Source organism: Cebus imitator, unplaced genomic scaffold, assembly GCF_001604975.1.
Source record: "Cebus imitator isolate Cc_AM_T3 unplaced genomic scaffold, Cebus_imitator-1.0 Scaffold149, whole genome shotgun sequence".
NCBI classification, from domain to species: Eukaryota; Metazoa; Chordata; class Mammalia; order Primates; family Cebidae; genus Cebus; species Cebus imitator.
In genome coordinates this window covers 2051419-2062118 of record NW_016107464.1, presented here as the reverse complement: position 1 = coordinate 2062118, position 10700 = coordinate 2051419, and the positions used below count along the sequence as shown (strand labels likewise).

Sequence of the window (10700 nt, the reverse complement as noted above, 5' to 3'; positions counted from 1 at the left end):
AAAAAAAAAAAAAAAAAAAAAGATTATTAAATATGATGAAAACAACCTTATTACTGTCTGCTTTGGTGAGTCCCTTTCAAAAACACTCTTCTCTGGGACTCCACTATCTAGGAGGCTCTTCTCCCACCAGAAGAGTGTATTCTAATGCCCTGATGCCATGGGCTAGGTATAGCCAGGCTGGAGAAAAGAAGCTGTCACCATGGTTGCACTTTCGCTGAAGATCAGCATTGGGAATGTGGTGAAGACGATGCAGTTTGAACCGTCTACCATGGTGTACGACGCCTGCCGCATCATTCGTGAGCGGATCCCTGAGGCCCCGGCTGGCCCTCGTGAGTCTGACTCCCCAGGTGGCTGGAGTGGGAGTCCTCAATCCCTTCTTATTCCAGGCTCTCGGCCTTGAGAGTTGACCGCTTTGTCCCTAAAGGCTACTCACCCCTCAGGTCTGTACTCCATGGTTCCCTCCTTCCCCTTTAGGCCCAAGGTCATGGGAGAAATAGTCAGGGGCAGTGGTACAGCTGTTCAGCCACATTGGGGTCTTCATAATCCTGAGGTGATCCATCTTCTCTTTTAGCCAGCGACTTTGGGCTTTTTCTGTCAGATGATGACCCCAAAAAGGGTATATGGCTGGAGGCTGGGAAAGCTTTGGACTACTACATGCTCCGAAATGGGGTAAGTATCCCTTCATCAAGGACCACCACATCTCCTTCTATCAACTTCCCCCTGTTCCATCTCCTGTTTTCAGTACCCACATCTGTTGTCTCTTAGCCCTTCCCATGCTTTCTCCCTATTACAGACAATCATAATTCCCTGCTTTTGAATGAACCACTGTAGTCTTCCTTTCAGTGCTCCACTCTCTTCCCTCAGGCTGTGTCAAGAGGAAATAATACCCATAGCTCAGAAGAGGCCCCTGTCTCTTTTTCCTGCCTTAACAGGACACTATGGAGTACAGGAAGAAACAGAGACCCCTGAAGATCCGTATGCTGGATGGAACTGTGAAGACGATCATGGTGGATGACTCTAAGACTGTCACCGATATGCTCATGACCATCTGTGCCCGAATTGGTAAGGGGCCCCAGTACAGATGAAGGCCTGGGCCAGAAAGCCTCAACTCTCTCAAAAGGCATGGATCCAATGCCTGGGAAGCTAACAAGCTGTCTCCTTCCCCAGGCATCACCAACCATGATGAATATTCATTGGTTCGAGAGCTGATGGAGGAGAAAAAGGAGGAGGTGACAGGGACCTTAAGAAAGGACAAGACATTGCTGCGAGATGAAAAGAAAATGGAGAAACTAAAGCAGAAATTGCACACAGATGACGAGTGTAAGCAGAACCAAAAAAAAGAGGGCTTTGGAAATGGGCAGGGTGGGAAGTGGCTTCAGCATCTGCTTATGCCAGGCACTTTTACACCCTAGGGATACGTCAGTAAGAAAACAAAGTCCTACACTCATGGAACTTACATTTAAGTGAGGGGAGGTAGGAAATGGAGAATCAGAGACCAGACAGCACAGGGGCCATGGGGGTTTGGCACTGAAGGGACTCTCTATGTCCCAGTGAACTGGCTGGACCATGGCCGGACACTGAGAGAGCAGGGAGTAGAGGAGCATGAGACACTGCTGCTGCGGAGGAAGTTCTTTTACTCAGACCAGAATGTGGATTCCCGGGATCCTGTGCAGCTGAACCTCCTGTATGTGCAGGTATGGAGAGGACACGGCTCAGGTTGGGCAGGAAGAGGGAGGGACTGGAAGCACAGTGGGGGTGTCTCTGCACCCACACACAACATTTGCCTCCTTGCCATGTACTTTCCAGGCACGAGATGACATCCTGAATGGCTCCCACCCTGTCTCCTTTGACAAGGCCTGTGAGTTTGCTGGCTTCCAATGCCAGATCCAGTTCGGGCCCCACAATGAGCAGAAGCACAAGGCTGGCTTCCTTGAGTGAGTGACCCACATCCTGTACCCTGTCAGGGCCCAGGACTCCCTGCCATTGTACCCCAGTGGGCCTGTCTCCATTCTAAGCCTGCCCCCACCATCTCTTCTTCTGGGGTACCAGGGTTTGACTGACGTAGCTACCCTTTTAGTTGCCGTCATCCATTGTCTCTTCTCTGCCTCTGGAATATGAATGTAGTTTAGCATCTCTGTCCCTAGCCCCACCTCTGAAGCAAGCATGTCACTTTTTTTTGAGATTCTCTGAAGAATTTCTCTACAGTAGCCAGAGGGAAACAAGGTAAAATTTTCCCCGTAGGGAACATGGGTTAAAAGTCTCACAAGCCAAAAAAAAAAAAAAAAAGTCTCACAAGCCTCATCAGCTGGTGTTCCTTGGAGGAACCATTTCATGCACTTAGGATGCAGAGTTTGCTGTGGCTTTCTCAGCATCCTAAGTGCATGATCATCCTTCTAGAAACCTCTTTCTCCTCTTGGTTCCCTGAAATGGTGTTCTAGACCCATTTTCCCTCAGGGACTGAGCCTCCAACTTAATTTTCCTCAGTCCCTTTCCCTACAAGGAGAAACACAGATCACATTAAGAGTTCATACTGGCCGGGTGTGGTTGCTCATGCCTGTAATTCCAGCACTTTGGGAGGCCAAGGCAGGCAGATCAGCTGAGGTTGGGAATTGAAACCAGCCTGACCAACATGGTGAAACCCCATCTGTACTATAAAAATACAAAATTAGCTGGGTATGGTGGTGCATTTCTGTATTCCCAGCTATTCAGGAGGCTGAGACAGAAGAATCGCTTGAACACAGGAGGCAGAGGTTGCAGTGAGCCAGGATTGCGCCATTGCACTTCAGCCTGGGCAACAAGAACAAAACTCTTGTCTCAAAACAAAGCAACAAAAAGTTCTGCTGGGCACAGTGGCTTATACCTGTAATCCCAGCACTTTGGGAGGCTGAGGCGGGTGGATCACAAGGTCAGGAGTTTGAGAACAGCCTGGCCAACATGCTGAAATCCCGTCTTTACTAAAAATAAAATTAGCCAGGTGTGGTGGCAGGTACCTGTAATCCCAGCTACTCTGGAGGCTGAGGCAGTTGAATTGCTTGAACCTGGGAGGTGGAGGTTGCAGTAAGCCAGGGTTGTGCCATTGGACTCTAGCCTGGATAACACAGTGAGACTGCATCTCAGAAAAAAAAAAAGAGAGAGTTTATAATAAGTCACCTCTATTTCAAAAGATAATCTAGACTATTCCCTCAGAGTCTTCCTTCTCCCCAAAGATAACACTGTCCTAGGTATTTCGTCATACCCCTAGGCCAACAGTTCATGGCCCACATGTCCCCTGATGCTGTCTACCACATGCTGACCCTCCCTTTTCTGGTGTAGCCTGAAGGACTTCCTGCCCAAGGAGTATGTGAAGCAGAAGGGAGAGCGTAAGATCTTCCAGGTGAATGTGGGTAGGGGAAAGTATTTGGGATGACCTCGGAGCTTTGCCGCTTAATCTTACTGACCAAATGGCCCCCCGCCTGCTCCCCATCTCCCCTAACCCTGCTTTCACCCACCAGGCTGTTATCCCAACTTACCTCTGCCAAGAAAGCAGACAACTTGGGCTTTTAGTATCAGCTCCATCCCTGCTTTTGCTGTGCAATTCAGTTCAGTATTCTTGTATTCTTTTATTTATCTCTAATTTGGGATAACGTTGCTTGCCCTGTGTAGGACTGATAGGAGGATCAAATGAGGTAGCAGATCTGAAATTACTATGAAAGAGTATAGTCTTTGTCCATGTGTAAGGTGTTATCCCCACTCTGAATACTCAGCCCAAAAGGTCTTCTCTTTGCCTTTCTGTTTCCAAACTCTCTGTTCATATCTCCAGAATGTCTGCAAGTTCCTTGACTATATCCTTTGACTCATCGCTTCTGCATAGCTCTTTTCAGCCCTGATCCTGTTACCCTCGTTTTCATATCTTGCACTCTTAAACCTTTCTAGTGACCCCATAATTCTCTCTCATTATAGTTAGCATCCAGCCTTAGTTCTGTAGCTGTGATATTAAACTCTTTGCTAAATTCTTCCCCATTTTATGCTCAGGCACACAAGAATTGTGGGCAGATGAGTGAGATTGAGGCCAAGGTCCGCTACGTGAAATTAGCTCGTTCTCTCAAGACTTACGGTGTCTCCTTCTTCCTGGTGAAGGTGGGTTATGGACCCTTTTCACTGCCCTCCTTATTTCCCACTCTTTCCCTTTTCTGTCTCTGAAAGTCTCTGACCTTTCCTTTAGTCACATTTCCTACCATTCCCTAAGAGTCCCATTCTCTTCCTTGCTCTGACCTTGTGAAAACCTGCCTGTTGCCGGACGCAGTGGCTCACGCCTGTAATCCCAACACTATGGGAAGCCGAGGTGGGTGGATCACGAGGTCAAGAGATCGAGACCATCCTGGCCAACATGGTGAAACCCCATCTCTACTAAAAATACAAAAATTAGCTGGGTGTGGTGGTGCACGCCTGTAGTCCCAGCTACTTGGGAGGCTGAGGCAGGAGAATCGCTTGAACCCAGGAAGCAGAGGTTGCAGTGAGCGGAGATTGGGCCACTGCACTCCAGCCTGGTGACAGAATGATACTCTATCTCAAAAAAATAAAACTTTAAAAAAAAATAAAACTTTTAAAAAAAAGAAAACCTGCCTGTCATTAGCCCTTCCCTCCCTACCCTGCATTTTCCCTTGTCCATTAACCCTCCAGACCACCTCAACATCCCCGAGGTTTCATTCACCTCTCATTTGACCTCTGACCTGTAAAACACCAACCTCTGCCTCACAGGAAAAAATGAAAGGGAAGAACAAGCTAGTGCCCAGGCTTCTGGGCATCACCAAGGAGTGTGTGATGCGAGTGGATGAGAAGACTAAGGAAGTGATCCAGGAATGGAACCTCACCAACATCAAACGCTGGGCTGCCTCTCCCAAAAGCTTCACCCTGGTGAGTCTGGGGACTCCAACAAGAAAGTGCTTTGGGAGTTTCAGAAAAGGGGCAGCTGCAGAGGTCTTTCCCTTCTCTTGGGGTGAGTATTACTCCAGAAAAAAAAAAAAAAAGAGTTTAGAGTAGATGGAGAACCTTCCTCTGGGGAGTGTGAGGCTTAAATGAAACAGGTGATGAACTTATTTTTTTAAATCAGCGGAACAAAATTCTTATTAGCAAGCCGAGATCACAGGAATTCTTGCAGGGGTGGTGAAAGGAAAAATGTGATAACTGCCCTATTTCAGCAGCAGCTATATGCAGTAAATTTTTGACTTTATATTACAGGGTTATGAATTGAAAACTGATATGAACTGATGAAGTACCCCAATGACATAAATTACAGGAATTTTCCCTTTTGGATACTAGGGCTAACCTTAAAGTATGGCCATTTAATGCTAAATATTACATCCTCTCAATTTTATCATGAGAGTAAAAGTAAGAGACTTCCTAAATGATATGTATTTTAAACTGTGTAGTGTAGAGGCCACTCCTCAGAAGTAAAAAATTTCCCTCCAAGGAGGAAAATACGAGGTTGAAGAAAGGTGGGCATCCTCCAAGTTGGCACAGGAAGGCATCTCATCAGCTCAACCTTGGGCCTCCTATCCTAGCCATTTCCATTCTGGATAGATTCGCGCTTTCCTGCTGAGTCCCCCACCTTGTCACTCTAGGATTTTGGGGATTACCAAGATGGCTACTACTCAGTACAGACAACTGAAGGGGAGCAGATTGCACAGCTCATTGCCGGCTACATCGATATCATCCTGAAGAAGGTGAGCACTGCCTCCCCTGGCCTTCTTCTTATTTCCCCTTGCCCTCTCCTTTAGAAATGGGCACTCAGGTTGCTTGAACCTAGGAGGCAGAGGTTGCAGTGAGCCAAAATTGCACCACTGCACTCCAGCCTGGGCGACAGTGAGACTCCGTCTCAAACAAATAAACAAAAAAGAAATGGACACTCAGCTTCTGCAAAATGGCTGGTTGCAGAAAGAAGAGGTTGCCTTTTCTCCACTTCCCTCTTCTTTAACTATCTTAACTCTTGTTCCTTTTTTCTTCCTACAGAAAAAAAGCAAGGATCACTTTGGGCTGGAGGGAGACGAGGAGTCTACTATGCTGGAGGACTCAGTGTCCCCCAAAAAGTACGAAGGGAGTTGGGTTGATCCCATCCCCCCGGGGTAGAGAAGGCAAGGCCTGGCTCTAAGGACTCTTGCGGGGTGGTGAGTCCTTACAATGGTTCTTTAACTAGTTGCAGGCTGTAATGAGACCTCACATACATGCAAAGGTAGTGTAACTCAGTGGGAGGGGTAGAGCTGAGGAGTCCTCTGTAAGCTCAGTAGTTCCTCCCTCTACAGGTCAACAGTCCTGCAGCAGCAGTACAACCGGGTGGGGAAAGTAGAGCATGGTTCTGTGGCCCTGCCTGCCATCATGCGCTCTGGAGCCTCTGGTCCTGAGAATTTCCAGGTGGGCAGCATGCCCCCTGCCCAACAGCAGATTACCAGTGGCCAGATGCACCGAGGACACATGCCTCCTCTGGTAAGTGTCCCACTTCCACCACGGTACCAGGGCCCTTCTCTCAACCTCAACTAGCCTGAGCCAAGAGTTAGGCAGTCTTTTCCTGGGTCCCTATTTGTATTTCTCTCCCTAGCCCCTGGTTCTCTTTTTACTTTCTCTTTTCTCCAAACATCCATTCCAGTCCCTGTTTCTCCCCACTTGTCTTAGACTTCGGCCCAGCAGGCACTCACTGGAACCATTAACTCCAGCATGCAGGCTGTGCAGGCTGCCCAGGCCACCCTGGATGACTTTGACACCCTGCCTCCTCTTGGCCAGGATGCTGTGAGTATGGGATGGAGGAGAGGCCAGTGGTACTGAAGCTGGGACCCCAAGGAACAGGGATGAGGTGAACCAAACCAGGGCAGATCTTGAGGTCTTTTCCTCTCTCTTTCAGGCCTCTAAGGCCTGGCGTAAGAATAAGATGGATGAATCAAAACATGAGATCCACTCCCAGGTAGATGCCATCACAGCTGGTACTGCGTCTGTGGTGAACCTGACAGCAGGTAGGCCAGATGCTAGCTTCCAGGTGTGTGATGGGGCAAGGGGGTGCTAGCATGCGCAGGCATGCATGTGACTGGCTTCATGTGTGACTGTGCCTTGACTCATTATGGAAGAGACTGTGTGTGTGACTAACTGGGTGTGACGGTGCTCCCTCCCCAGCCCATCGTCTGGCCTGCCCTGTCTCTAATGTTCCTCTTCTTCCTTTTCCCTTAGGGGACCCTGCTGAGACAGACTATACCGCAGTGGGCTGTGCAGTCACCACAATCTCCTCCAACCTGACGGAGATGTCCCGTGGGGTGAAGCTGCTGGCCGCCCTGCTAGAGGATGAAGGTGGCAGTGGCCGGCCTCTGTTGCAGGCAGCAAAAGGCCTTGCGGGGGCAGTGTCAGAACTGCTGCGCAGTGCCCAACCAGCCAGTGCTGAGGTCAGGGGCCACAGCGTTGGGTTAGGGTGGAGACAGGGTTCAAGCCCAAGGAGAAGGGGCAATCCAAGCCACAGGATGGAAGCGTGGGTCCCCTGGGCCTGTGAGACCCACAGGCATGTGGGCAGGGATTGGGCAGCTTCTGACTGGTGTTCACTCTCCACAGCCCCGTCAGAACCTGCTGCAAGCAGCTGGGAACGTGGGCCAGGCCAGTGGGGAGCTGTTGCAACAAATTGGGGAAAGTGATACTGACCCCCACTTCCAGGTTGGTGACTTACCCAACCCCCCAGAACCCCAGCTTCTAGGAAGTAACTTCTGTTCCTAAATCCAGTTCCTAGTCCTGGCTTCCATTAATTGACCCCTGAAATCCAATCCGAACCTCTGTTTCCAGGGGATGATACTGGCAACTTCTGATCTGTCTTTTAGGGGTTAGAATTCAGAACCCCTGAATCCAAACTTAACCTGCTGGTTTACTCTTGGCCCTCATTAATAGTATTCTTTAGCTTAGCCCCTGTGATTGTTTCCCTCTCTTCCCCATACACAGCCCTTGCTCCAACTTGAGGACACCCCACAATGCCGTAGACCATGCCACCCTGAGGATAGTGTTCCTCTAGCTCTCCCCCTTTCCCACTCCATGCCAATTTCCTCAGCTGACTTTTCACCCTGGATTTCCCATGCAGATATGTGCACCCAGAGGGGCTGGGGTTCGATCTCCCCCCGATTCCCCTACGGTAACGGCCTCTGGCCTGGGCCTTCCCAGCTCTGTCCTCTCTGAGCCGCATACACTCGTTTCTGTACCTCTTCCTCAGCCTCTTGGGGGACCAGCACTTGGTGGGAGATGAGGAGGCCTGGCAAAGGCAGGCTTTGGGAAATGGGATCAGGTAGGGCAGTACAGGGGCTTGTTCCCAAGACTCCAGGATGTCCACTTCTGATCCAAGATCAAGAAGTGGTGTAAAGAAGCTAGGGGTGGAAGGATCCTAGGAGAGACCTCCTTTCCTCATCCCACTGTAACAGCGCCACCCCTTCCTCTCCCCATCATCATCGAGTGTATTCGCCTCATGTGTGTCTCCATTTGGTGTAGGCTGTATTTCTCTCGGTGTGGGTTTCTTCCTTGGTGGGGGGTCTGTCCTGCTGGGTGCTCAGGGCAGTGGCTCGGCGTAGGTTCTGGTTGCTTCTGCATACACTCTCCTCTGATTGGATCAATGGGAATAATGAAGCAGCTTATGCCTCTGAAAAGTGTCTGAATCCCAAGCCCAATCTCACGTCATGCTAACTGCTGTTTTCTCGCAGGATGTGCTAATGCAGCTCGCCAAAGCTGTGGCAAGTGCTGCAGCTGCCCTTGTCCTCAAGGCCAAGAGTGTGGCCCAACGGACAGAGGACTCAGGGCTCCAGACCCAGGTTATCGCTGCAGCAACACAGTGTGCCCTGTCCACTTCCCAACTAGTGGCTTGTACTAAGGTGAGCCCCAAAGGTTGCCCTAGTCTGTGCTGAGGGGTGAGCCTCTCAATACATTTCTTTGGCTCTGGAGGCCTCCTCACCCATCCCAGTTACTGTTAATGAGCAGCACACTCTACCTCCTTTCCTTGCCTACATCTCTGACGTTCACTTTACTCACAGGTGGTGGCACCTACAATCAGCTCACCTGTCTGCCAAGAGCAACTGGTGGAGGCTGGACGACTGGTAGCCAAAGCCGTGGAAGGCTGTGTGTCTGCCTCCCAGGCAGCTACAGAGGATGGGCAGCTGTTGCGAGGGGTAGGAGCAGCAGCCACAGCTGTCACCCAGGCCCTGAATGAGCTGCTACAGCATGTGAAGGCCCATGCCACAGGGGCTGGGCCTGCTGGCCGTTATGACCAGGCCACTGACACCATCCTTACAGTCACTGAGAACATCTTTAGCTCCATGGGTGATGCTGGTAAGACACCCACCCCCAGGAAAACAAAAAACCCCACCAAGGTTCCGTAAGCCCTCCAGACATCACCCCCTTGCGGACCCAACCACTTCACCCCAAGGAAATCAGCATGGTGTGGTCTTGCCAGCCATAGAACCAGAGACTTGTCATTTAAGCTCTCTGAACCCTCTGCTTCCCCTTCTGTAAAAGGAATAAGTCCTCTACCTTCCCTCAGGCATTTAAAGAATATACCAAAGTATACACAAAAATATATGGAAAGTGGCATGAAAGTGGTATAGCCTTTCCCATTGTAGCCCTGACCCCAAAAGTTTTCACAGAGAGTGTCTCATCTTCTCAGGGCTACTTGCTGAAAATACCCATTAGAGACTGTCCTCCTCCCATAAGAACCCACTGGAGAATCTATTCTCCAAAATCCTAAACTCAGAAAAAAAAATAGCTCCAAAGAAATCACACAAGAGCTTTTGCCAGTCTCTTTTCTGTCCCTAAAGCCCCCATCTACCTTGTCTACACCACTTTTCCCCACCTTTGTGCCCACCACTGACACCTTTTCAGTGTCTCTGGCTTCCTCGCCTGACTGTGTCCTATGCTTTCAGGGGAGATGGTGCGACAGGCCCGCATCCTGGCCCAAGCCACATCTGACCTGGTCAATGCCATCAAGGCCGATGCTGAGGGGGAGAGTGACCTGGAGAACTCCCGCAAGCTCTTAAGCGCGGCCAAGATCCTAGCTGATGCCACAGCCAAGATGGTAGAGGCTGCCAAGGTACAAAGACTTCTGTGTATACCCCCAGACTGGGCCCTGTAGGGAAGTAGAGAGGTCCAAATGATCACCCTCATCTGATGGGGAAGACCCAGGAAAAGTAGAACATGCAAGCGGACAACTATAGGAGCACTCAGGAAATTAATGAGCCCCAAGGCTACAGGTGAGCCATGGCTCAGGCTTCCAGCCAGTGTAACTCCCAGAATACTGTTTCGTACTTTTAAAAATATATTTTTTAATTTTTTAATTTTTATTTTTTTGGGGAGCAGTTCTCATTATGTTGCCCAGGCTGGTCTCAAACACTTGGACTCAAGTGATCCTCTCATCTTAGCCTCCCAAAGTGCTGGGATTACAGGCGTGAGCCACCGTGCCAGGCCTAAAGTGATTTTTTTAATTGACATAATTTTACGTATTCATAAGGTATATAGTGATGTTTCAATACATATGTAGTAATCAGATCAGAGTAATTAATATATTCATCATTTATCCAAATATTTATCATTTCTTTGTGTTGGGAACATTCAGTATCCTTGTAGCTATTCGGAAATACGTAACATTCTTAACTAGAGTCATCCTACAGTGGTGTAGAATGCTAGAACTTATTCCTATCTAGCTATAATTTTGTGTCCTTTAATAA

The 10700-nt window shown here is 49.3% G+C and overlaps 1 protein-coding gene across 3 annotated transcripts in view; it reads left to right on the top strand.

Annotated features, from left to right (window-relative positions):
• The window catches only part of TLN1 (talin 1), a 35666-nt gene that overhangs the window by 7067 nt on the left and 17899 nt on the right, over positions 1–10700 (top strand). For all 3 annotated transcript variants that reach the window (XM_037743677.1, XM_037743678.1, XM_017543113.2), the window contains exons 2-20: positions 167–329; positions 572–669; positions 933–1062; positions 1168–1320; positions 1552–1694; positions 1807–1934; positions 3313–3373; positions 4012–4116; positions 4738–4893; positions 5601–5702; positions 5989–6065; positions 6279–6459; positions 6646–6759; positions 6872–6980; positions 7192–7400; positions 7564–7662; positions 8688–8855; positions 9015–9309; positions 9900–10066. In XM_037743677.1, the coding sequence (XP_037599605.1) occupies positions 200–329; positions 572–669; positions 933–1062; positions 1168–1320; positions 1552–1694; positions 1807–1934; positions 3313–3373; positions 4012–4116; positions 4738–4893; positions 5601–5702; positions 5989–6065; positions 6279–6459; positions 6646–6759; positions 6872–6980; positions 7192–7400; positions 7564–7662; positions 8688–8855; positions 9015–9309; positions 9900–10066 (2625 nt within the window). In that variant the 5' untranslated portion in view covers positions 167–199. The remainder of the gene's footprint in view (positions 1–166; positions 330–571; positions 670–932; positions 1063–1167; positions 1321–1551; positions 1695–1806; positions 1935–3312; positions 3374–4011; positions 4117–4737; positions 4894–5600; positions 5703–5988; positions 6066–6278; positions 6460–6645; positions 6760–6871; positions 6981–7191; positions 7401–7563; positions 7663–8687; positions 8856–9014; positions 9310–9899; positions 10067–10700) is intronic.